Here is a 27994-nt window from a genome sequence, read left to right as displayed (position 1 = left end):
CGGTGGCCACCTCTGCCTCCAACGATATTTGGGCCTAATGTTTGCATTGATAGTTGAGGCAGGAATGCCATTGCACATACTGGGAATAATAATCTCTTTTGGAGAGCTTGCTCCAGTAGAATGGGTTGAGTGGCCTCCTTCTCTGCTGTAACATTCTGTGACTATGGAAGTTTGTTACTTGACATGAAATGAAATGAAAATCGCTTATTGTCACGAGTAGGCTTCAATGAAGTTACTGTGAAAAGCCCCTAGTCGCCACGTTCCGGCGCCTGTCCGGGGAGGCTGGTACGGGAATCGAACCGTGCTGCTGGCCTGCTTAGTCTGCTTTAAAAGCCAGCGATTTAGCCTGGTGAGCTAAACCAGCCCCTGGTATGGTGCATGCAATGACAGCATTCTCTGGTTACATATGAATGTTCCAATAAGATTTGGAGTTCCCATCAAACTGAGCAGAAGTTGACTTTGAGTCTGTCATTTAGAAGTTTATTTTAGAAAAGCCGGGCATTATTATTTCTTCTTTCTTGCGTGTTCTCTCACGCTATCGAATAATTGTTCATCCAATTAACTTCATCACTGAGAGCTGGATTTCAGCCAGTGTATTGTGCAACAATGGCAAATATTGCTCAATGAAAAGAGTTGCTTTATGTTGCTTACATTTCACTGAAGTTTGTACCTTGGCGAGCTCTTCAAACAATGTTGGGTAGGGCATTGAAAGGTAATTGTGTTGCAAGAGCATGTAGAATTTTTGTCATTCTTTCTTAGGACGTGGGTGTCACTGGCTAGGCCAGCATTTGTTGCCCATCCTAAATTGCCCCTTGAGAAGGTGATGGCGATCTGCCTTCCCAGAACTGCTGCAGTCCCTGAGATGTAGGTACACCCACAGTGCTAGTAGGGAGGGCATTCCAAGATTCCAACAGTGAAGGATCCAAGTTAGGATGGTGAGTAAATTGGAGGGGAACTTGCAGGTGATGGTGTTCTCATGTATCTGCTGCCCTTGTCCCTCTAAGTGGCAGCGGTTATGAGTTTGGAAGATGCTGTCAAGGGAATCTTCTTGAGAGGCTGTAGTGCATCATGTAGGTGGCCCATGGTGCTGCCACTGTGCATCAGTGGTGAAGGTAGTGAATGTTTAAGGTGGCAGATTAAGTGCCGATCAAGTGGACTATTAAGGCTGCAGTCACCCAGGTAAGTGGAGAGTATTCCATCACCATTCCTGATTTGTGCCTTGGTAGATGGTGGACAGCGTTGAGAGAGTCAGGAGATAAGTTACTCATTGCAGGTTTCCTAGCCTCTGATCTGCTCTTGTAGCCAAAGTATTTATATCACTGGTCCAGTTCAGTTTCTGGTCAATGGCAACCCCCAGGATATTGATAGTGGGGAATTAGTGATGGTAATAGAACATAGAACATAGAACAGTATAGCACAGAACAGGCCCTTCGGCCCTCGATGTTGTGCCTAGCAATGATCACCCTACTCAAACCCACGTATCCACCCTATACCCGTAACCCAACAACCCCCCTTAACCTTACTTTTTAGGACACTACGGGCAATTTAGCACGGCCAATCCACCTAACCCACACATCTTTGGACTGTGGGAGGAAACCGGAGCATCCGGAGGAAACCCACGCACACACGGGGAGGACGTGCAGACTCCACACAGACAGTGACCCAGCCGGGAATCGAACCTGGGACCCTGGAGCTGTGAAGCATTTATGCTAACCACCATGCTACCGTGCTGCCCGTAATGCCATTGAATGTCAGGGGGGCGATGGTTTGATTCTCTCTTATTGGAGATGGTCATTGCCTGTCACTTCTGTGGCTCGAATGTTACTTGCCACTTGTCAACCCAAGCCTGGATATTGTCCAAGTCTTGCTGCATTGGACGTGAACTGCTTCAGTATCTGAGGAGTCATGAATGGTGCTGATAATTGTGAAATCGTAAGTGAACATCTCCACTTCTGACCTTATGATGGTGGGAAAATCATTGATGAAGTAGCTGAAGATGGTTTGACCTGGGACACTACTGTGAGAAAGTCATGTCCTGGAACTGAGATGATTAACATCCAACAACCGCAACCATCATTCCTTTGTGCAAGGTATAACTCTAACAAGTTGAGAGTTTTGCCCAATTCCCACAGACTTTGTTAGGTCTCCTTGATGCCACACATGGCCAAATGCTGTCTTAATGTCAGGAGCAGTCACTCACACATCTCTTGAATTCAGCTCTTTTGACTGTTTTTGGATCAAGGCTATATTAAGGTTAAGAGCCGAGTTGCCCTGGTGGAACCCAAACTGAGCATGAGTGAGCAGATTATTGGATTGTAAGTGCTGTTTGATAGTGCTGCCGTTGACCTTTTCCATCGCCTTACTGATCCGAGAGTAGATTGATGGGACGGCTATTGGCTGGGTTGGACTTGTCCTGCTTTTTTGTAGACAGGACATACCATACCTGGGCAATTTTCCACATTGCCGGGTAGATGCCAGTGTTGTAGCTGTACTGGAACAGCTTGGCTAGGGACCTGGCAAGTTCTAGATGGAGCACAAGGATTCAGTGCCAGAATGTTGTCTGGGCCCATAGCCTTTGCAGGATCCAGTGCCTTCAGCTGTTTCTTGATGTCACGTGGAGTAAGTTGAATTGGCTGAGTACCCAAGGCACAAATTAAACACTGGATAAAAGCAAATTACTGCGGATGCTGGAATCTGAAACGAAAGGGAAAATGCTGGAAAATCTCGGCAAGTCTGGCAGCATCTGTAGGGAGAGAATTAAACATGGGGGTATGTCACTGAGATATGGTTGAGAGAAGGGCAGGATCTTCAGTCAAGAGAGAGAAGGAGGTAAAAGAGGAGTGGCTGTCACAATTTTGATCAGGGAATCAATTACAGCAGTAAGGAGGGATGACATCTTACGAGGCTCTTCAAATCAAGCCGTATGGATAGAACTTAAAAAGCAAAAAGGAACAACCACATTGCTGTGAGTGTTCTATAGGCCCCCTAACAGTCTGAGAGAAATAAAAGGGCAGATATGTAGGCAAATTTCGGGGAAGTGTAAAAGTAATGGGTAGTGATAGTGGGGGATTTCAACGTCCCCAATTTTAACTGGGGAAGCCAAAGTGTGAAAGGGTTAGATGGAGCGGAATTCTTAAATTGCATTTAGAACTTATTAAGCCAGTACGTGGAAGGTCCTGCAAAATAGGGGCCGGTCCTCAACTTAATTTTAGGTGAAGAGGCTGGGGGGAGGCCGATTTTAATAAGATCAGATATGATTTGGCTCGAGTGGACTGGGAGCTGACATCTTTAGGTAAAGCTGTGACAGAACATAGAACAGTACAGCACAGAACAGGCCCTTCGGCCCTCGATGTTGTGCCGAGCAATGATCACCCTACTCAAACCCACGTATCCACCCTATACCCGTAACCCAACAATCCCCCCATTAACCTTACACTACGGGCAATTTAGCATGGCCAATCCACCTAACCCGCACATCTTTGGACTGTGGGAGGAAACCGGAGCACCCGGAGGAAACCCACGCACACACGGGGAGGACGTGCAGACTCCACACAGACAGTGACCCAGCCGGGAATCGAACCTGGGACCCTGGAGCTGTGAAGCATTTATGCTAACCACCATGCTACCGTGCTGCCCCTAAAACAGTGCGATGTATTTAAGAAAGAAATAGGGTGAGTACAGGGCCAGCATGTTCCAATCAAGAAAAAGGTGGGGACCAACAAATCCAGTGGAGCCTGGTATCGAGGGATATGCAGCATTTTTAAAAATGTGTTCGTCCATAAGATGTGAGCTTCGCTGGCGGGCCAGCATTCATTGCCCATCCCTGAGGCATTTGATTTGATTTATTGTCACATGTACCGAAGTACAATGAAAAATGGGGACATGAAAGGATATTGGCAAGTAAAATAAAGGAAAATCCCAAGTTATTTTTCAGGTACATTAAGGGTAAAAAGATCATTCGGAAAAGAGTAGAGCCCATTAAGGATCACAGTGGATTATGTGTGGAGCTGGAGGACGTAGGTAGGGCAGCATGGTAGCACAGTGGTTAGCACAGTTGCTTCACAGCTCCAGGGTCCCAGATTTCCAGCTTGGGTCACTGTCTGTGCGGAGTCTGCACATTCTTCCTGTGTTTGTGTGGGTTTCCTCCGGGTGCTCCAGCTTCCTCCCACAGTCCAAAGATGTACAGGTTAGGTGGATTGGCCATGGTAAATCCAGTGGCGTCCTGCAGGGAAGAGTGTTGGGGCCCTTGCTGTTTGTGGTTTATATAAATGATTTAGACATGAAGGTAAGAGGGTTGATCTGTTGGTCCACGGAAGATACGAAAATTGGTGGGGTGGTAAATAGTGAGGAGGATAACCGAAGATTATCGGAGGATATAGAGGGCTGGTCATATGGACCCAGTGGCAACTGGAATTCAGTCCAGATAGGTGCGAGGTGTTGAACTTGGGCAAGGTGTGAGGTTATGTTGGAAACTGTACAAAATATTAATTGGGCCACAGCTAGAGTATTGTGTGCAGTTCTGGAATCCACATTATAGGAGGGATGTGAAAGCATTGGAAAAGGTAGAGAGGAGATTTACCAGGATGTTGCCTGGGCTGGAGAGTTTTAGCTATTGTCATGTGTGGTGAATGTACTTCACCTAAAGCATGAGCTGTCTGTACAATAATGTGACCCATGACCTGGAAGTGATGATGCGGGCTACTTCCAGGTACTGTACTGGAACCCCGGTGGGCTCCGCCTCTGGCTCCACCCTCACCGGGGCTATATATAGTCCGGTCACCTGTGGGTGGCACTCATTTGTGCAGCCGACTCTGGCAGGCGAGTTCATGGATATTAAAGCCTAATGTTCACTCATTCTCACGGTCTCACAGTGAATTGACGGTATCACATCATGGGAGTTTACCTTTAAGAAATGGGTGTTTATCAAATTGCTACAGTGATGGAGCTGGGTTGTGTCTCTGGCTTTTACTTTCATTTTGAGCTGGAAGCTGTTTGTATTTTCTAAACCCTGATCCATAACATTACGAAGAGAGATTGGATAGACTGGAGTTGTTTTCCGTCGAGCAGAGGGGACTGAGGAGGAACATGGTTGTTTTTTGAGATATATAAAATTATGGGCACAGATAGAACACTACAGCACAGTACGGGCCCTTCGGCCCTCGATGTTGCGCCGACCTGTGAAACCATCTGAAGCCTATCTGACCTACACTATTCCATTTTCATCCATATGTCTATCCAGTGACCACTTAAATGCCCTTAAAGTTGGCGAGTCTACTACTGTTGCAGGCAGGGCGTTCCACACCCCTACTACTCTCTGAGTAAAGAAACTGCCTCTGACATCTGCCCTATATCTATCACCCCTCAATTTAAAGCTATGTCCCCTCGTGTTGGTCATCACCATCCGAGGAAAAAGACTCTCACTGTCCACCCTACCTAACCCTCTGACTATCTTATATGTCTCTATTAAGTCACCTCTCAGCCTTCTCCTCTCTAACGAAAACAACCTCAATTCCCTGAGCCTTTCCTCGTAAGACCTTCCCTCCATACCAGGCAACATCCTAGTAAATCTCCTCTGAACCCTTTCCAAAGCTTCCACATCCTTCCTATAATGTGGTGACCAGAACTGCACGCAGTACTCCAGGAGTGGCCGCACCAGAGTTATGTACAGCTGCAGCATGACCTTGTGGTTCCGAAACTCAATCCCCCTTGGAGCAGACAGGAAGAAACCTTTCCCCTTGGTGGAGGAATCAATGACCGGGGGCACAGATTTAAGGTAAGGGGTTTTGAGGAGATAGGAGGACAATCTTTTTCACCCAGAGGGTGGTGGGAGTCTGGAACTCACTGCCTGAAAGGGTGGTGAGGCAGAGACCCTCATAACATTTAAGAAGTGTTTAGATGTGCACTTGCAATGCCAAGGCGTGCACGATTATGGGTCAAGGGCTGGCAAATGGGATTCGACTGGAGCAGACACGATGGGCTGAAGGGCCTTGGTGTTGTCGACATCTGACTCTATGACCAGCATCTGTGATTCTGGAGACCTGAGAAGCAGGTTGCGATGGATCATCCACTCTACATCTCCCAGCTAGGACGATTGTTGAAAATGCTTCAGCCTCTTATATTGCACTTTCAGCTTTGACAAAGAGTCATCCAGACTCGAAATGCGAGCTCCCCTTTCTCTCCACAGATGCTGTCAGACCCGCTGAGATTGTCCAGTATTTTCTGTCTTTGTTTCTTATTTTGCACTGATGTGCTGTGCTCCCCCATCATTGTATTCTTGCTCTAACACGAAGGCTTAAAACTTTTGACTGTATCTTGATTTCTGTCCAACAATTGGAAAGTAAGGCTCATGCTGGAGAGGCTATTCAACAGAGTGGGAGAGGGGTGTAGAGGAGAAAATGGATGATTGATACAATGGGCTGGATACAGTTGAAGTGGAATGTGTTAGGGCAGCATAGCACAGACCGAGGTGGAAATCTATGGCCGTCAACCTTCTGGGAAGAATATGACTCCAATGAATGGATGAAAAATATCTAAATCTATTGTGGACCTGCTCGAAACAGGCCAGAAACCGAGGAGTAACAGTCACTGGATCCGGTGGTAGAATTTGATCCAGCAAGTTGTGGCCCAGATTTTCAGCCATGAGTCGGGGTACACAAAGTCAGGGGACGTCCCGGGTTGCTGAAATAGGAGTCCGGAATGGTGACCCCAGAATGAGTGTGGAGGCGGCCTGGTGCAAAAATCTAAAGCCACTGGAGGAACCTGGTGATTTAAGTGGCCAGCTGTTTCTGGAACCCTGACCGCTGTGAAGATGGCAAATTTTGAGTTCAGGCCTAGGACTTAGGATTTCCCGCCATGGCAGGGAACCTTTCCATCGTGGCAAAAATCCAGGCCCAAGTTTTAACTCATTAAACAAACAATAGAAAGCAGTTGAGAGGTGGAAGTTGAGAACACGCATGGCTCATTGCCATTGTGTTGAAGGCTCTCAATGGGACTTACTCAACACAACGGTGCCATGTTGTTATGGTTGCCAACCCTTCAGGACTGACCTCTAGTCTCCAGCAACTGAAGATTAATTTCTAGAACATTTTGTGAGCTAATGCAGGAGAAAAATCAGCGACATTAAATTATACTCTGTAAATTCTTATTCTTTTTTTATTCAATAAAAAATATTGGAGAAGTAGCAAAAGGCAGTTTGACTGATAGTCAAGAATCATCCAATCAGATAATATTGTTGATATCTATTGGTGTGAGTAGGCAGGTCACCATGGCGATGGATATGTTGGACAACCAATGGCAAGAGCATGGGGATTGGAGGTCATGTGATGAAACATTCAGGAACATATCCGACTTATGCTGTAACCATTCCTTGATTCTGTGCTTTTATAACACACTAATAAACTGAAACATACCATAACCCCATAATATCGCACAATAACCGTACAATATAAGACACTGCAACACAATAAGTAAAGTTGCCATAGTGCAGGTGACTCTAGGCTGCTTTCCCCTTTGAGGGGGTGTAGCCATCTGGGATGGTCACTTACAAAGGATCCCGGGAAATATGGCCACCTGCAAAGAATGATGGGAATTATGGCCAGGTGTGGGACACAGACAAGCTGCAGCTTGTATCTTTGCAAACGGCAGCCCAGACGTATGCAGGAATTCACACCTACAAATGGGCCATTCAAGGCAATTTAAAATAACAATGGGACCATCCATCCATCACATCATCTTCCAGACTAGGCGGCACCGAGGTCCTGTTCGGAGCCTCCCAGGATTGGCCACTGATGCCCGACCCAAAAGTGATGTGGTAGCCCCCGATAGGATGTGACCAATCAGAGGGTGGAGCCCTGAGGAAATGATTGATAGTGACACAGAAATTGCCCACAAAAGGGGCAGGGGAAACTCAAAATAAACCACCTTTGAATTTGAACTGACTAACTGGTTGTGTGGTCCTTTGATCGATATCTGGTAAAGCCTTGTGGTGGAATCATTTGATACCTGGCGACTCTAAAAAGCCATATCATTAATAACTTCCATATCTAGTTAATTTGGCAACAAGGGAGGGCTGACTGGTGGTGATTTCACCTGAGGATCACCACACCTCAGGCGAACGGGCAAGCTTGAGAAGGTGGGGCCGTCACAAATAACCTCAGCCGATACGGGAATTGAACGTACTTTGTTGGTATCACTATGCATCACAAACCAGCTTTCCAGCCAAGTGAACTAAACCGGCCAACATGTAACACGCTAATAAACTGTAACACACTGACATACTGTAACGTCACAAGCTGGAGTGGTCCTCCGTGGAGCAACAGAGGACAAGGGGGAAGCTGATTGAGATGTACGAGTCCATGACCTTGAGCCAACAGCACTGAGTTATTCTGCTGCGTCTGCATCACTCTTTACTTTGCAGTAAGTGCAATTTTTGAAAGTTCATGTTAACATTTTGACTATTTATTTCTCTTTGTTTGTGGTTTGTACAAGCCCAGAGTCCTGTGGGACCACATCCATTGTGAATCCCTCCGATAAGAGCGTGAGAATTCATAGATTTTTCTACAGTGCAGAAGGAGGCCATTCGGCCCATCGAGTCTGCACCGGCTCTTGGAAAGAGCACCCTACCCAAGGTCAACACCTCCACCCCATAACCCAGTAACCCCACCCAACACTAAGGGCAATTTTGGACACTAAGGGCAATTTATCACGGCCAATCCACCTAACCTGCACATCTTTGGGCTGTGGGAGGAAACCGGAGCACCCGGAGGAAGCCCACGCACACACGGGGAGGATGTGCAGACTCCGCACAGACAGTGACCCAAGCCGGGAATCGAACCTGGGACCCTGGAGCTGTGAAGCGATCGTGCTGTCCACAATGCTACCGTGCTAGAAGGTGTAGTCGGCCATTTGGCCCTTCGAAACTGCTCCGCCATTCAGCAAGGTCATGGCTGTTTTCCACCATCCCACACTATCTCCATGACCCTTAATTCCCTTAGTACCCAATTTAACATTCCTGTGCTGAGATCACTGCAGTTTTCTTATGGAAAGCCAGACTGACACTCCAGTGCAGTACTGAGAGCATGGCGCTGGCGGAGGTGCCATCTTTCTGATGAGTTTTAAACCAAGGCCCCATCTACTTGCTTGGGTGGGTATAAACAATTCCATGGCACTATTATGAAGAGCAGGGGAGTTATCCATGGTGTCCTAGCCAATAGTTATCTGTAAAGAAGAGATTATCCCGCCATTTATGCATTGCTGTGGCATTTTGCTGAAGCCAAAACAATTGTGTTTCCGACAGCAGTGACTACGCTTCAAAAATACTTTTTTCAAAAATAAATTTAGATTACCCAATTATTTTTTCCAATTAAGGGCCAATTTAGCGTAGCCAATCCATCTGTCCTGCACATGTTTGGGTTGTGGGGGCGAAGCCCACGCAGACACGGGGAGAATGTGCAAACTCCTCACAGACAGTGACCCAGGGCCGGGATTCGAACCCGGGTCCTCAGCGCCGTAGGCAGCAATGCTAACCACTGTGCCGCCCCACTTCAAAAATACATAGTTGTCGGTAAAGCATTTTGAGATGTCCACTGGTGTTGAAAAGCACCAAAAAATATGTATATTTTTTCTTTCATCTACTCCATTTGATAGTGAGTGGACATTCCCACCATTCTCTGAATATAGAAGGATACTCTGGTAGGGAGAAGGGGAGGACACAGTTATTGTGGCGCAGGTTGAACGGATGACTTGGGAAAGAGTAGACAAGAGGTTCTGGAGAAAACTTAGGAGCTGGATCGAAGAACAATCTCAAGGGACATAGTCACAAACTGAATAACTTCCAGACTAGTCCGAGATGTTCGTTTTCTGACTGAAACGTGCTGATCATCTTGAGAGAGGACGTTTGCTTGCCAGGAATCTCAGGCATGTTTTCCATCCAGATAGCTCATGGTTTATCCACATCCACCCAGTCAGTGAGAACTATCACACTCAAACCAAGGCTTCCCACAGAGGAATAATGTCACCCTCCCACTTTTTGTATTCCGCTTTATAAAACTGGATTTCAAGAGCTCTTCAGCTTTTTGGAAGGTTTCCACTAAGCATTGAGTAGCATCTCAGAGGTCTGAAGCATACACACAGCAGCTTTAACATTCACACAAAACCAAATGCCGCAGTGTCAGCTCAAGTGTTGAAATTGCTCCTTCAATTTCAAAGTCAGCACGATGACACAGTGGTTAGCACTGCTGTCTCACAGCGCCAGGGACCCGGGTTTAATTCCAGCCTCAGGTGACTGTGTGGAGTTTGCACTTTCTCCCAGTGTCTGCGTGGGTTGCCTCCGGGTGCTCCCGTTTCCTCCCACAGTCCAAAAATGTGCGGGCTAAGTTGACTGGCCATGCTGAACTGCCCTTAGTGTCCAAAGATGTGCTGGTTAGGTGAGGTTATGGGGTTACGGGGATAGGACAGGGGAGTGGGCACTATGTAGAGTGCTCTTTCAGAGGGTCAGTGCAGACCTGATGGGCCGAATATGCCTCCTTCTGTAGGAATTCTATGGTTCTATGATTCTAAATTTAAAATCAGCTCAATACCAAGTTAAACAGAGTCATTGTGAAGCCAGGCTAAGTCTTAGTGTCATTATGGCTCAGCAGAAGGCCATTTGACCCATACAGTCCTCCATGTCCATTCTCCCACTCTATTCCCAAAGTTTCTTTCCTTCAAATTGCACTTTCTTCTTAAAATCTTGTAGGGAGCGCATTCCAGGAGATTAACATTCGCTGCATAAAATAATTATTCTTCACATTCCTCCCCGCACCCCTCCCAACCATATTTCTTGCTGAAAAATCTTACATCTGTGTCCTTAGTCATTGTACCATTAACTAATTGGAATAGCTTCTTTCTTCTTTTCTATACCGTAATCCTGTCAAATCTCCCCTCAATATCCTTTGGTCCAAGAACAAGCCCAGCTTCATAGAATACTAGAATCGGTACAGTACAGAAGGTGGCCATTCAGTCCATCGAATCTGCACTGATGCTCCAAAAGAGCACCCTACCGAGGCCCAATCCCTGCAACCTCACCTAACCATTGGACACTAAGGGGCAATTTATCATGGCCAATCCACCTAATCTGTGATGTACCATTAATGACTACACGGCAAATAGTGAACTATTGTGGCTTTATTGTGCTAGATGTTAAGCCTCCTGCAGCTGGACCCAAGAATGGGGGCAGTGCAGGAGAGCGTACACTTTTATACAGAGCCTGCTGTGTGGAGCCAGCAGGCCGGGATTTACTGTACTGACTGGAGTACAATGGCAGTGTACCGTAATATATGATCAGTGGTTTACCACATTCACCCCCTGTTTAAAAAAAAGTCCAGCGGGGGTGAAGCGAAGTTACAGGTCGAGTCTGTCAGGGGCTTTGACCTTCCTCCGCGATCACCTCTGCCCCGGCTGTGGTGTGGGCGCCGATGTGAGTACCTTCCAGACCATCGCGTTCTCCCTCTCCAACTATCCGTTTCCCCGGGGGTTGTAGCTGGTCATCCTGCTCGAGGCGATGCCTTTGCTGAGCAGGAACTGACACAGCTCATCACTCATGAACGAGGAGCCCCGATGGCTGTGGATGTAGGTGGGGAAACCAATCGAGGTGAAGAGACTGTGCAGAGCCTTGATGACAGTGGCAGAAGTCATGTCAGGGCATGGGATGGCAAAAGGGAAACGGGAGTAATTGATGAGCAATGATGTTGAGGAAGTACATATTACAGTCAGTGGAGGGGAGGGGCCCTGTGAAATCGTGCTCAGGCGTTCAAAGGGGCGGGAAGCCTTCACCAGATGTGCTCTGTCCGGCCGGTAGAAGTGTGGTTTGCACTCCGAGTAGACCTGGGAGTCCCAGGTCACGGTCCTGGCCTCCTCGATGGAGTAAGGCAGGTTGCGGGCCTTGATAAAGTGGAAGAACCGGGTGACCCCCCGGGTGACAGAGGTCGTTGTCGAGTGCCCGAAGTCGGTCTACTTGTGCGCTGGAACATGTACCACAGGATAGAGCATCTGGGGACTCATTGAGCTTCCCAGGGCGATATAAGATCTCGTAGTTATAGGTGGAGAGTTCGATCCTCCACCTCAAGATCTTGTCGTTCTTAATCTTGACCCGTTGTGTGTTACTAAACATGAAGGCAACCGACCGTTGGTCAGTGAGGTGAGTGAATCGCCTGCCGGCCAGGTAATGCCTCCAATATCGCACAGCTTCCACAGTGGCTTGGGCTTCCTTTTCGACAGAGGAGTGCCGAATTTCGGAGGCATGGAGGGTACGGGTGAAGAAGGCCACGGGTCTGCCTGCCTGGTTTAGTGCGTCGATGCGTCGCTCTCCACCTGGAATGGGAGGGACTCGGCGACTGCGTGCATCGTGACTTTGCCAATGTCCGTCTTGATGTGGTTGAAGGCCCAGCGGGCCTCAGCCGTCAGGGGAAAAATGGTGGACTTGATGACTGGGAGGGCTTTGTCCGCATAATTAGGGACCCATTGGGCATAATATGAGAAGAAATCCAGGCATCGTTTCATCGTTGGGACAGTGAGGGAGGGGGAGTTCCTGGAGAGGGCACATGCGGTCGGGGTTGGGCCCTAGGACTCCATTTTCCACAACGTAGCCAAGAATGGCTAGGCGGGTTGTGCGGAAAACGCATTTCTCCTTATTGTAGGTAAGGTTAAGGAGTTTAGTGGTGGGGAGGAATTTCTGGAGATTCGCATCGTGGTCCTGCTGGTTGTGACCGCAGATGGTGGGGTTATCCAGATACGGGAACATGGTCCGCAACCTTGGGCTCTCCAGGGGCTTTTACTGGCCTCAATGACCCCCTCCCGCAGAGGTTATTGGACCTCCGACCTGATAAAGGTCCTGTCCTGGACACTGTACCGTCTGCCCCTCATGGCGACGGGCTTACAGTCGGGGGTGAGGTTCGTAAAGAGCGAGGGTGGATTGACCTTCAGGGTCGTGAGGCCAGACAGTGAGGGGAGGGGGGGGGGGGGGGGGGGGGGGGGCAGAGGTCCACTGAACTTTAGGGTAAGCCTCTGGAGGTGGCATTGGAAATGGAGGCCCAGTAACAGGGCAGCGCAGGGATGGGGGAGGACGTAGAGCCTGAAGTTACTGTACTCTACGCCCTGTACTGAGAGGATCGCGATGCAGTACCCCCGGATCTGTACGGAATGGGATCCAGAGGCCAGGGAGATTTTCTGGGTGATGGGGAGAACCGGGAGGGAGCAGCGCCTTACCGTAGCTAGATGTATGAAACTCTCCGTGCTCCCGGAGTCAAAGAGAGAGTTCATCTACAGCCCGTTGATCCGTACGGTCGTCGTAGCGGTTGCGAGGTCGAGACTGGTCGAGGGTGATGGAAATGAGCTGCGGAAAGTGGTGGGAGGATTGATCAGCGGTGGCGGAGGTATCGGTGGCCAGCATATGGCCAGGCGAGCAGGGGTCCTGGGGTGCGTTCCAGGATGGTGCCGAAGATGGCGGCGCCCACAGGGGCGCACATGGCGGGCGGCATCAAAGATGGCGGCGCCCACGGGCCGCACGTGGCGGGTGGCATCAAAGATGGCGGCGCCCACGGGCCGCACGTGGCGGGCAGCATCAAAGATGGCGGCGCTCATGGGCCGCATGTGGTGGGCGGCAGCGAAGATAGCGGCGCCCCTGGATCGCACAGGGGGGGTTTTTGCTGTAGCGATGCTGGGCCTAGAAACGGCAGCGACTGATCGGGCCTGGCAGATGGTAACAAAGTGGCCCTTCTTGCCACACCCGTTGCAGATCGCGCTCCTCGCTGGGCAACGTTGTCTGGGGTGTTTGATCTGTCCACAAAAGAAGCATTTGGGGCCTCCGGAGTTGGCTGGCTGCCGCGTGGCGCAGGCGTGCGGTGCACCCGGGTTGGATGATGGCGGGGCTCATGATGCCCATGAGGGTGCCACGTGGTCAGAAGTGTAGGACTCCAGGTTGCGGGAGGCCACTTCTAAGGTGTTCGTGAGCTGCACTGTCTCTGAGAGACCGAGTGTACCAACTTCTAACAAGCGCTGGCGGATGTAGTTGGACTTAATACCCGTGGCATAGGCGTCCCTGATCAGCAGCTCCGTGTGTTGGGCTGCCGACACCACCTGGCAACTGCAGTTTCTGCCAAGTATACACAAGGCATGCAGGAAATTGTCCTGAGACTCCCCTGGGAGTTGCCGTCTCGTGGCCAAGAACACCTGATTTACAGTCCTAATATACTGTCCTTTCAGTAGTTCTATCACCTCCGTATAGGTGGGAGCATCCCGAATAAGGAGGAAGACTTGTGGGCTGACCCGTGCATAGAGTAGTTGGAGCATCTGTGGATCTGAGATTACTTTGGTGGATGCTCCGAGATATCCTTCAAAGCAGGCTAGCCAGTGCTCGAAAGTCGCTGTGGCATCGGCTGCGTGAGGGTTCAGCTCCAGGCAATCCGGCTTGAGTAAGATGTTCATCTTCAAAATTCTAGCGCAATAAATTGATGTACCATTAATGACTACGCGACGAATGGTGAACTATTGTGGCTTTATTGTGCTAGATGTTAAGCCTCCTGCAGTTTGACCCAAGAATGGGGGCAGTGCAGGAGAGCGTACACTTTTTAGGGCTAAATCGCTGGCTTTGAAAGCAGACCAAGGCAGGCCAGCAGCACGGTTCAATTCCCCTATCAGCCTCCCCGAACAGGCGCCGAAATGTGGCGACTAGGGGCTTTTCACAGTAACTTCATTTGAAGCCTACTTGTGACAACAAGCGATTTTCATTTCGTTTTATACAGAGCCTGCTAGGTGGAGCCAGCAGGCCAGGATTTACTGTATTGACTGGAGTACAATGGCAGTGTACCATAATACATGTCGTATACGATCAGTGGTTTACCACAACCTGCACATCTTTGGACTGCAGAAGGCAACCAGAACAAATTCCACACAGACGGTCACCTGAGGTCGGAATCGAACCTGGGTCCCTGTGCTTTGAGGCACAGTTCTAATCGCTGTGCCACCGTGCGGCCCAACCTTTTCAAACCAAAACTTGTAGCACAGTCTTCTCATCCTTGAAACCATTTTAGTAAATCTCCCCTTCAACCCCTCGAGGACCTTCATATCCTTTAGAACATAGAACATAGAACAGTACAGCACAGAACAGGCCCTTCGGCCCTCGATGTTGTGCCGAGCAATGATCACCCTACTCAAGCCAACGTATTCACCCTATACTAGTAACCCCCCCCCACCCCGTCTGACATTTACAAGAAACTTATGGGGTCAGAGGCGACGCAGACTGAGGAGCTGAAGCACAAGTGGGAGGAGGAGCTGGGTGGCGAGATAGAGAATGGTCTATGGGTGGACGTGTTGAGTAAAGTCAACGCGTCCACAACATGTGCCAGGCTCAGCCTGGTACAATTCAAGGTTGTTCACCGGGCTCACATGACAGTGGCCTGGATGGGCAGGTTCTTTGGGATGGAAGACAGGTATGCAAAGTGTGCGGGAGGGCCAGCGAACCATGTCCACATGTTCTGGACATGTCCAAAGCTTAGGGGATTCTGGCAGGGGTTTGCAGATGTCATGTCCACGGTGTTAAAAACAAGGGTAGTACCGAGTCCAGAGGTGGCGATTTTCGGAATGTTGGAAGGTTGGGAATCCAGGAGGAGAAAGAGGCAGACGTTCTGGCCTTTGCTTCCCTGGTAGCCCGGAGATGGATGCTATTAGCTTGGAGGGACACAAAGCCCCCAAAGTCGGAGACCTGGCTATCGGACATGGCTAACTTTCTCTGTTTGGAGAAAATTAAGTTCGCCTTGAGAGGGTCAATGTTAGGGTTCGTCCGGAGGTGGCAACCGTTTGTCGACTTCTTTGCGGAAAATTAATCGTCAGCAGGCTGGGGGAGTTAGTTTAGCTCAGAGTAGGGGGTTCATAAAGGTGGGACTTGTAAGGGGGAGACGGCTTTTGCACTATGTTTATGGATTCATGTACATTGTTTACATTGTTTATTTTGTTGTTGTTGTAATACCAAAAATACCTCAATAAAATGTTTATTAAAAAAAAAAGAACTGGATGCAATTGTAGGGGATTGCCAGGAGTGTCAGTATCTGTGGGGGCTTCCCAGGAGAGTGACAATTCCTAGAAGTTTGTCAACGCACAGAATGGGTTCAAAACCATTGATTTATGTGATGGCTTCGCACAGAACCTTCCATATTTAATTGAAAAGGCTATGGGAAAAGGGCAGGGAAATGGTGAAAGCTCTTCCAGTGAGCCAACACAGACATAATGTGCAGAATGGCCTCCTGTTCTGTACAATTCTAGAATTCAAAATCATTGAAGGAAATTGCAACAGTAGTAGACTCGCCAACTTTAAGGGCATTTAAGTGGTCACTGGATAGACATATGGATGAAAATGGAATAGTGTAGGTCAGATAGGCTTCAGATGGTTTCACAGGTCGGCGCAACATCGAGGGCCGAAGGGCCCGTACTGCGCTGTAATGTTCTATGTTCTATGTAAATAATGTGTGGATATCAATCAGGAAAAATAATTCTATATGTTCTCCTGTACCTTTATGGACGTATATATTGAATGCTCTTGTCTCTTTATGATTCTATATGTTAAGTGCTCCTGTATTTTTGTTGTGTAGGTATAACCTGGGGGAAGGTGGTAGCCTTGTACGCTGTAGCTGGAGGACTAGCCATTGACTGTGTCAAGCAGGGGCAGCACTCCATGGTACACACAATAGTCGATTGCTTAGGGGAGTTTGTCCGGAAAACACTGGTGACCTGGCTTAGGAGGCGAGGCGGATGGGTAAGAGACCATCTTTTCAGTTACTTTCAATATTTTTAATAATATCGGTCCCATCAACACAATGAATAATGATTTCCACCCAAATAATGCAATGATTGGGGTATCCCTGCCTCCAAGTCAGAAAATCCAGGTTGAAGTTCCTCTCCAGGACATGATGGGCAAGGAATATTACAGCCTTAGAACAGATTTAGTATCAGTTTGCAAATCCTTCCAACACACACCAACAGTAGGTGGTAAGAGTGGGAGAAATTCCTGGTCAGCCTTCTGATGGAAAGAAATTGGAGCCCCTACCATTGCTCTCCATAGTTCCAGCGAACAACAAGCAAAAGTGTATGTTGCCACTGCAATTCAGAGGCTAAATATAGAACATAGAACATTACAGCGCAGTACAGGCCCTTCGGCCCTCGATGTTGCGCCGTCCTGTGAAACCCCTCAAAAGTCCCTCTATACTATAGAACATAGAACATTAGATGGTCTGTGTAGATCAGATTGGTGCCAACAGCACTGGGTTTGATCCCTGTTCCTGCTGGGGTGAATTCGGGACCTGCCGCCTGCCCTGCCTGTGGTGGGGATCTTGGCTACCTCCCTTCGAGCAGAGAACTCGAAGAAGAATGCAGTGATTACTTATCATGTTGTCAAGCCTCCAACTCAAAGATCTCAGTTTGATCACTGATACTGTTTGAGTTTGTTAGGGTGTTACAGGTTGCCTCAATGCCCCAGGAATTAAGAGAGGGAAAAATCAAACAAGGTTCTTACCCTGATTATTTGTTCCCTCTGTGTACCATAGAACATAGAACAGTACAGCACAGAACAGGCCCTTCGGCCCTCGATGTTGTGCCGAGCCATGATCACCCTACTCAAACCCACGTATCCACCATATACCCGTAACCCAATAACCCCCCCCCCCCCCCCCTCCTTAACCTTACTTTTTAGGACACTATGGGCAATTTAGCATGGCCAATCCACCTAACCCGCACATCTTTGGACTGTGGGAGGAAACCGGAGCACCCGGAGGAAACCCACGCACACACGGGGAGGATGTGCAGACTCCGCACAGACAGTGACCCAAGCCTGGAATCGAACCTGGGACCCTGGAACTGTGAAGCATTTATGCTAACCACCATGCTACCGTGCTGCCCCAATGTAGGACAATGATTCAGGGCCTATATCAATAGCTGCCCATACAGGAGGATAAGTGGTTTTATATTGCAGAACTTTAAAATTCTCGTCCTTCAGTCCAAAGATGTGCATTGGCCATGCTAAATTGCCTCATCATATCCAAGGATGTGTAAGTTAGGTGGGATTACGGAGATAGGGGGCAAGAGGAGTGGGCCTCGGTAGGGTGCTCATTTTTGGAGGGTCGGTACAGACTCGATGGGCCGAATGGTGGCCTTCTGCACTGTAGGAATTCTATGGTTCAACGTTCAAATCTCTCCGTGGACGCAACCCTTGCCATATCCATAACTTCCTTCAAGCTTCCAAGGACTTACATTTTCCTAAGGCCTTTCCTCCCTTCGCCCCATCATTGGCAGTCGAACCCTCATTCATTTTATCCCGAAACGCTGGAATTCCCTCCCTAAACACCTCCACCTTGCTATCTCTCTCTCCTCCTCAAAATCGACCTCTTTGGCTCTTTGAAGTTACAACAATGTACAATGCTTAAGCTTGGCAGAAGGTCAAAAGATTGGGAATTTTTAAGAAACCGACAAAGATCATTTAAAAAAGGGAGAAATTGGAGTGGGAGAGTAAATTAGCAAGAAATGTAAAAACTTCCATAAAAATGAAAAGAACAGTGACAGTGAGTGTTGGCTCAGAGGATGAGATTGGGAATTGATAATGGGAAACGACAAAGTGGCAGAGACTTTGAAAAATATTTGTAGAAGACAGCATGGTAGCTCAGTGGTTAGCACTGCTGCCTCACAGCGCCAGGGACCCGGGTTCCATTCCAGCCCTTGGGTCACCATCTATGTGGAGTTTGTACATTATCCCTGTGGGTTTCCACCGGGTGCTCCAGTTTCCTCCCACATTCCAAAGATGTACGGAGTAGGTGGATTGGTTGTGCTAAATTGCCCCAGTATTGTGAAGGTTGTGTGATGGGGTTGCAGGGATAGGGTGGGACATGGATCGGTGCGGACACGATGGGCTGAATGGTCTCCTTCTGCACTGTAGGGATTCTATGGATTATATAGATACATCCCAAGAACGATTTTTTAAAATCAGCGAACGAAAGGGAGAGAGGAATTTAAAACAAGATCAAGATCAAGGGGCAGCACGGTAGCATTGTGGATAGCACAATCGCTTCACAGCTCCAGGTCCCAGGTTCGATTCCAGCTTGGGTCACTGTCTGTGTGGAGTCTGCACATCCTCCCCATGTGTGCGTGGGTTTCCTCCTGGTGCTCCGGTTTCCTCCCACAGTCCAGGTTAGGTGGATTGGCCATGATACATTGCCCTTAGTGTCCAAAATTGCCCTTAGTGTTGGGTTGGGTTATGGGGATAGGGTGGAGGTGTTAACCTTGGGTAGGGTGCTCTTTCCAGGAGCCGGTGCAGACTCGATGGGCCGAATGGCCTCCTCTGCACTGTAAATTCTATGATAATTCTATGAAGATCAACCGGGGGAAAAAAACTAGAAAATCTAATTAGATTAAAGCTGACAAGTCCTTTGGATCTGAAGTCCTGCATCCGAGAGTCGTAAGATACGTAGTTGCAGAGATAGTGGGTACATTGGTTGTAATCTTCCAAAACTCCTAAATTCTAGAAGAGTCCAAGCAGATTGGAAAACCACAAATATACCACCAATATTCAAGAAAGGAGGGAGACAAAAAGCAGGAAACTACAGGCCAGTTACTCTAGCTTTTGTCATTGGGAAAATGCTAGTGTCCATTATTAAAGACGTAGCAGCAAGACATTTCGAAAATCATAATATGACCAGGCAGAATCAACATGGCTTGGTGGAAGGGAAATCATAGCTGGGTTTCTCTAAAATCGCGGCTAAGTGTAGACGCCACTGTAAACACCGGGGTTTCACACCGGCATCAACGGGCCTCGATTCCGCGGCCCACAGGGGTCAGCATGGTGCCAGAGTGCTGCATGCGGCGCCGGCGCCGATACGCGGCCCTGCAAGCACCCGGCAGCTTCCACACCAGCCTGCGCAACATGGCAAGAGCCACACAGCAGGCCGGAGAGGAAGAAGGTAGGCCCACCCGGATCGCACACACCCGCCTATCGGTGGCCCCCGATCGCGGGCCTGGCCATCATGGAGGCCCCACTGCCCCCCCTACCCAGACGGCCACCGCAGCCACGGGTCCGAGCTCCCGCCGGATCCATGTCAGAACCACGCCGGCGGGAACTCAGCCGGTCGACCGCGGAGAATCGCCACGGGGCCTAATTCAACGGCCCGCAGCTGGTGGCGAATTTCCGGTCGCCGGGCCATCTCGGCTTCAACTCCGATTCTCCAAGCTTGGAGAATCCCAGCCCATGTTTGACAAAATTATGCGAGTTCTTTGAGGATGTAAGTAGGCTGGATGAAGGGAAACCAGTGTGGTGTATTAGGATTTCCAAAAGGCATCTGGTAAGTTCCCCATAAAACATTACTGTACATGATAAAAGTTCATGCTGTTGGGGGTGACATATTTAGCATCAGAGGATTGGCTAAGTAACAGGAAACCGAGACCAGATAATACTGTCATTTTCAAAGTGTTAACTTGGAAGAATTTTTGAGGAGGTGAATAAAGGGCGGGATTCTCCCTTCTGATGGCAGAGTGTTGACACCGTCATAAAAACCGGAGAATCTCCCCGTGTCTGTGCGCGTTTCGCCCCCACAACCCAAAAATGTGCAGAGTAGGTGGATTGGCCACGCTAAATTGCCCCTTAATTGGAAAAAATAACTGGGTAATCTAAATTTATAAAAAAAATAAAAAATAAAAATAAAATAAATAAATAAAAACCGGAGAATTTAACAACGGCATCATCGGACCACTAAGTGTAGTGATCCTCTGTCCTACAGGGGGCCAGCGTGGCACTGGAGTGACTTACGCCGCTCCAGCTGCCGATACCAGTGTCAAACGTGCGTCACGGTTCTGTGCATGCACACTGCGACCGGCCGAACTAGCACATGCGCGGTAGCTTGCTTCCCCGCGGCGGCCCTGACGCAACATGGCGTAGGGTACAGTGGCCGGCGCGGGGTAAAAGAGGCCCCATCAGGAGAGCCAGCCCGTCAATCGGTAGGCCCCAATCGCGGGCCAGGCCACAGTGGAGAGGCCCCCCCTTGCATCGGACCCTCTCTACCACCCTCCCCCCCCCCCAAACCAGGCCGAGCCCGACAGGATGGACGCCGAGGTCCCGCCGGGTAAGACCAGATGTGAACCGCGCCGGCGGGACTCGGGCCTTCTTGGTGGCCATTCAGCCCATCACAGACGGAGAATCGCTGGGGGGGGGGGGGCGGACGGACGTAGAGCGGCCCCTGACTGGCGCTGTGCCACCGGTACCAATGGCGCTGATTCTCTGGTCACCGGAGAATTGACAGACCAGCTTTGCACGAATCGCACCTGGCCAGGCGATTCTCCGAACCGGCGCGTGCTAAAGAATCCCGACAAAAATTCTTAAACCCCCTTGTTCTGTTGCCTAATGTTGAGGCTGCGATGCAGTTTCTTTTCAGTGTGCTCGCTGACTTAACGTCTGGTCTGGCAACAACCTCAATCTAAAGATTACCATCCTTGTTTTCAAGTCCTCCCCAGCTGCTCCCTCTCTATAACATCCGACAACCCAACAAGATTCCTGTACTCCTTGAATTCTGACCTCCTGAGCATCCACTTCCCAATTTAACATGGCATAAAACACTGTTGAAACAGGTATTCGTTCAGTTCAAATTTACTATTTTTTTTTGCGTTTAATTTAACAGCCAGAGAAAAGCAAGGGCATTACCACCTGGGAGTATAGATTGTTCCAACACTGCAACAAAATGCTTTGGCATAAAGGAACTCAGCTGTACAGTGCAGACAGCATTGCAGAGAATGTGGGAATGTACCTGTATAATTTAGTTGCTGAAAGTTTCTGGGATATCTGGTTAACACATTGATCCCATTATTCCAGGCCTGCCTCAGCTGATCTGCTGCTGAAACTCTCATTCCTGTCTTTGTTAAGTTCAGACGCAACTATTCCCATACTCTCATGCCGAGCCTCATAAGACAACCTTTCCTCATAAGAACCTTTCACCTCTTCATCCATCTATCTTTGTATCATCAGCAAGTTTGGCTCCCATGTAGAAGGCCCCAGATTATCCAACATGTTGCCATCCATAATTTAACAAGCACCAAGTTCCATTCACTTAGTGAGCTTGCTGACTTAAAAAGACTTCTGGCCTGGCAATACCTCAATCTAAAGATTCCCATCCTCGTTTTCAAATCCGCCCAGCTGCTCCCTCTCTCCAAAATAGCCTGCAACCCAACAAGATCCCTGTGGTCCTTGAATTCTGACCTCTTAAGCATCCCAATTTTAATCACATCCTAGTTGCAGCCATACTCCGAACTTCCTGGGTCCTAAACTCTGGAATTCAATACTTAAACCTCTCCAGCTCTCCATCTTCCTCCTTTAAGACACTCCTTAAAACCTACCACTTCTGCAAGCTTTCAGGCACCTTTGCTAATACAGTGTCAACTTGTACCTTGGGCCTTTCCACTATATGAAAGTGCAGTGTTAACACCGATCTGTAGTGTCAAACTCAGTCCATGTGTAGCAATGTGCGACTCCTTGTACTCACCCTGCACTCTCTGATGCTTAAGCACAAGGATGTATCTTTATTTCTAAGCTGAGTAACGTGACAGCAAATAAAATGATTTCAAATTAATTCCGCAGCTTGAGTCCCCACTCAGGTGATGTCTAATAATTCTCATCTGTTCTGCTTCTAGGCTGACATTACAAAGTCCGTGGTTAACAATGATTCCAGCATCCGTGATCATTGGCTTGTCTCCGTCCTCTGTACCTGTGGACATTTCCTCAAGGCAATCTTCTTTTTCCTGCTGCGGGAGCGATAATTCCACCTGGGAGGATGAGGCTGCCGTTGACTGCCCTTTTCTAACACCATTCAGAATTCTTAGCATGCCTGAATAAACATCAGCAATTGGAAGCAAACTCTGAACTGGGCAGAATGGAATCTGAATTCTTTCACAGTCATCAACTGAACAGGGAACGTGTAGCTAACCATACAGTGGAAATTATGACGTCCAAATTCTACTGACTTCACCAAATGGTCTCGATTTCTAGGTGTGGAAATTTTGATCTGTGCGATTTAAGGAGAAGCTCCCAGCTTGCTTGCAAGTGAAACATTCCTGTCTGCAAGGGCAACTGGTTTGAAGAATCAAGAGTGAACAGACATGAATCAGCAGTTTATCAATTTCTTTAAAACTGTCATTTGGATATCATTTGATTCTACAAATTAGCTGCACAGAGTAAATTTGTATCTGATAAGGTAAACAAATCCAAGAATATATTGGTTTAAAACATAAGGTGCAACAGTAAAGGCAAATGCTGGCAGATTTCTGGAAGATATGGAGCTGGATTCTCCACTTCCTGACGCCAAAATTGCGTTCGGCGAGAGGACGGAGAATCCCCGATGACGGCAAAAACGGGAGCGATGATGCTGTGCCCCCTGAAAAGCGGCCTACTCTAGGAGTACGCCGCGCCACGTATCCACAGCCTCAAACCATTGCCTGAGGCCCGCCCTGCGATGCTCCGTCCCCGACTGGCTGAGTTCCCGATGACGTGGGACTCTCGTGGACTCACCCATCATGAACTTAGCGTGGCGGCTGCGGACTCAGTCCAGCGCCGCCACAGTCGGAGGAGGGCCGATCCGCAGGCGGGGGGACTTCATTCGGGGCACTGTGGGAGGGCGGTCCGGGGCGCGCAAGCAGCCGAAGGGGGGCACTACTTTAGCGGTCCGGGTACGTGGGCTGAGTCCGCCATGAGACATGGCGCAGCCACTGCAGGCCGTCCGCCGTGCGCATGTGCGGCCACGGACCCGGGAATGCACAGGGCCGCATCGGCAGCTAGAGCTGGGAGCTCTGAGCTGCCTCCCTGCTAGCCCCCAGCAAAACGGCCAATCGGTGGCCGTTTTGTGCCAGTTTCCCTGGCGTAAAATACCACCATTTTCACGCCGGTGAGGGAACAGTCTTCCAAATGGAGAATCCAGCCCATGGTTACCTGATTTTGCTGCTGTTGTAGTTTAGACCAAGTTTAAGATTTTTGTTAAGCTTTAGTAAAGCAGGAATTGTACTATTTCTATGCTTCATAGAATTTACAGTGCAGAAGGAGGCCATTTGTCCCATTGAGTCTGCACCGGCCCTTGGAAAGAGCACCCTAGCCACACCTCCACCCGATCCCCGTAACCCAGTAACCCCACCCCCACCTTTTTGGACACTAAGGGCAATTTAGCACGGCCAATCCACCTAACCTGCACATCTTTGGACTGTGGGAGGAAACCGGAGCACCCGGAGCAAACCCCACAGACACGGGGAGAACGTGCAGACTCCGCACAGACAGTGACCTGGAATTGAACCTGGGACCCTGGAGCTGTGAAGCAGCTATGCCAACTGCTGTGCTACTGTGTTGCCCGTGCTTGTAGAAGTACTCTGGCTGCAGGCTTGTTATTCTGACCAGTTCTTTCTTTGCATGTCCAGGCTAATGGCTGTGATGGGAGTAACCTGTCCAGCACAAAACCTTTTACTCCTGTCTTGCTCATTTCATAGCATTTACCAGAATTGGATTTAATTCCATCGAGTCATAGAGGTCTACAGCACAGGTAAGGCCCTTCAGCACATGGCGTCTGCACTGGTCAAAAACAACCACCTAAGTATTCTAATCTCACTTTGCAGCACTTGTCCCATAGCCTTGTATGCCTTTGCATCACAAGTGCATGTCTAAATATTTCTTAAATGTTATGAGGGGCTCTTCAGGCAGTGAGTTCCAGACTCAAACCGCCCTCTGGCTGAAAATGTTTTTCCCTCACATCCACTCTAAACCTCCTGCCCCTTACCTTAAATCTATGCCCCTGGCCATTGATTCCTCCACCAAGGGGAAATGTTTCTTCCTGTCTGCTCCATCTATGCCCCTCATAATTTTATTCATCTCAATAATTTCCCCTCTCCAAGGAAAACAACTCCAGTCTGTCCAATCTCTCTTCATAGCTAAAACTCTCCAGCCCAGGCAACACCCTGGTAAATCTCGTCTGCAACCTTTCGATATCCCTCCTATAATGTGGATTCCAGAACTGCACACAATGCTCTATCTGTGACCTAACCAATGTTTTATACAGTTCCAGCTTAACCTCCCTGCTCTTAAAAACTATGCCTTGGCTAAAAAAGGCAAGTATACCATATGCCTTCTTAACCACTGTATCCTCTTGCACACCAATGTCCCTCTGATCCTCGGTGCTTCCCAGGGTCCTGCTGTGTTCCCTTGCCTTGTTTATACTGCAACACCTCACACTTATTTGGATTGAATTCCAGTCTAGAAACCATGGGCGCGATTCTCCAAGGCCGCGCCGGTTGGGAGAATCGCCGGCTGCGCCATTATCTCGCCCGACGCCGCCCCGCCATTCTCTGAACCGGCAAGAATGGCCCCGTCGAGTTATGCATCGCGCCAGCCGGACAATCGCCCGAGACACTCAAAACAGCGAATCTCCGATACCCCGGCTATTCACCGGCCTGGATGGGCCGAGCATCAGCTCCGACCTGACAGGTTCCCGCCCGGACCGTCCACACCTGGCCGCTGCCGGCGGGAACTGTGCAGGAACGCTGGGGGGGTTCCTTCACCGGGGCGGGGCTTCGATGGGGTCTGGCCTGCGATCGGGACCCACCGATCGGTGGGCCGATCTCTCTAAAGGACCTCCTTTCCTCCGCCACCCCGCAAGATTCATCCGCCGTCTTCTTGCGGGGTTGACTTCATTTACGCGACGCCGGCCGCGTCATTTATGTGCCGCCGCTTTTTACGTGGCGCCAAGGCCCAGCGCGCGTAAAATATGCGACGCCACTCCTAGCCCCCCGGGGGCGGGAGAATAGGGGCTGGGAGCGGGCTCCGACGCAGGAGTGAAACACTCCGGTGTTCACTCCGGCGTCGGGGACTTTGTCTCCATTTCGGAGAATCGCGCACCACGCATTTATTCCACAGAATTCCCTTCAAATATAAAGAGCTCATCCTTCCATACAAATTATCTCAGAAATGTCTTGCCGCTGTGTTGGTTTTGAGGCACTAGTTGGCCAATATAGCAGGGAGGACTGTGTGCACTCCAACTGCCTCGTTGATGTTGACAGCAAAAGGCGTTGCGAGCCACGCCTGAAACAGGTATTCCATCCTTTGTCTATGCGGATAACATATCTAATGCCTGTTTGAGTCCTGACACTGCAAGGTTGGATTGCTCTGAGGTTGCTGGTGCCAGCTTACCTGCGATCAGTAGGTCTACATGTAGCTTAATCGGACGTCGTTAAAGGGAACTCTGCAGCCCAACTTTAGAAAGGTGGGATTAGATGGCATGTGGCACAGTGGTTAGCACTGGGACTGCGGCGCTGAGGACCCAGGTTTGAATCCCGGCCCTGGGTCACTGTCCGTGTGGAGTTTTCACATTCTCCCCATGTCTGTGTGGGTTTCACCCCCACAACCCAAAGATGTGCAGGTTAGGTAGATTGGCCACGCTAAATTGCCCCTTAATAGGAAAAAACAAATAATTGCGTACTCTAAATTTATAAAAAAAGAAAGGTGGGATATAAAAAAATACTTTCTTGAATATGAAAGTGGGCAGTGCCGGAGTACTTGTGTCCCACTGCAGACCCGCAGTGTAACCGATTCCAGTCTCTCCACTCCCATTCACATCTCCTCCTGAGCACCTTCCCTTCCCCCTGAAAGACGTTGCGAGGGTCACTGCCAGGAGTACAGAGGCCTGAAATTCCAATTGTGTGCTGAATGAGCTGCTTGGCTGCTGACTGCAGCTTACCAGTCTTGTTTACGTAAGTCCAGAGGGATATTATCAGATGCACAAGAAATAAATAAGTGACGAAATAAATAAATAAATTTAGAGTACATGTCACTCAGAAATACCGGGGAAGTTGTTTCAAGAAATTGTAGTATTCTGTCCTTGGGGGGTACCCTGTGAGGTCCAGGACTGACTTCACTGATTCTAATAGGAGATTCATCAGATTCAACTCGCTGCATAAAACTCTGATTGTATGGAACAGGTCTGAAGGCAAAAATAAAACATCTGACCGTTAATATAACTCCGGATTTAGTCCAAAGTTTTTAACTTGCATTCACGATGAGCAGATCAAAGTCAGAATTTTCTTCTTAATTTGTTTTCTTAATTCCATGGGCAGAAGGAAAGTCTGTCATGTCGGATCCCTGCCCATGTTTTATGACAATGGTATTTTCAGTCATAGGAGACGCAGGAGGCCTCAAGTGGATGCCCAAATACAAAACACTTTTTAAAGGTAATAATGACTTGGGGAAATAATACCCCATTTTCAACAATTGCCTTCTCATACCTGTCTCAAGCAGGTGAACAATTTTGCTGGGCACAGTAGAAATGGCAGAAATAAAGTAATTTTAAAATGCATCAATTTTGAGCAGTTTTCCTCTGTCTTTTCCGTCACTATTATTTCATTGTGCATCTTTTCCTGTGAGACTTCCATTTTAGTACTCTAACCTGTTCAACAGATGTTCCGATGGGTTTCCCATTGAGAATTATCTGTGAGGAAGAAGAGCCGGTCAAACAGATGCTAAAGCAGGTGAATGGCACCCACTGTTTTTATTCTTTCATGGAATGTGGGCAAGGCCAGCATTTGAAGCCCGTCCCTAATTGCCCTTGAACTGAGTTGCTTGCTAGACCATATCAGGGGGCAGTTAAGAGTCATTGCTGTGGATCTGGAGTCACATGTAGGCCAGACTGGGTAAGGACGGCAGATTTCCTTCCCTGAAAGACACTAGTGAACCAGATGGGTTTTCACAGCAATTGATGATAGCTTCATGGTTATCATTACTGAGACTAGCTGTGTACCAGTATCAGTATCCCCATCCAAAAATATACAGATGAATGAAAATGAAAATCGCTTATTGTCACGAGTAGGCTTCAATGAAGTTACTGTGAAAAGCCCCTAGTCGCCACATTCCGGCGCCTATCCGGGGAGGCTGGTACGGGAATCGAACCGTGCTGCTGGCCTGCTTGGTCTGCTT

At 48.8% G+C, this 27994-nt stretch overlaps 1 protein-coding gene across 1 annotated transcript in view; it reads left to right on the top strand.

Moving 5' to 3' along the window:
- The window catches only part of boka (BCL2 family apoptosis regulator BOK a), a 76128-nt gene extending 53136 nt beyond the window's left edge, over positions 1-22992 (top strand). The window contains exons 4-5 of the mRNA XM_038815817.1: positions 16620-16783; positions 22687-22992. Coding sequence (XP_038671745.1) covers positions 16620-16783; positions 22687-22812 — 290 coding nt within the window. The 3' untranslated portion in view covers positions 22813-22992. The remainder of the gene's footprint in view (positions 1-16619; positions 16784-22686) is intronic.
- Positions 22993-27994: the final 5002 nt, after the last annotated feature.

The sequence above is a fragment of the Scyliorhinus canicula genome, chromosome 13, assembly GCF_902713615.1.
Source record: "Scyliorhinus canicula chromosome 13, sScyCan1.1, whole genome shotgun sequence".
Lineage (NCBI taxonomy): Eukaryota > Metazoa > Chordata > Chondrichthyes > Carcharhiniformes > Scyliorhinidae > Scyliorhinus > Scyliorhinus canicula.
Note: the sequence above shows the minus strand (reverse complement) of the source record. Positions and strands in the feature narration are given on the sequence as shown.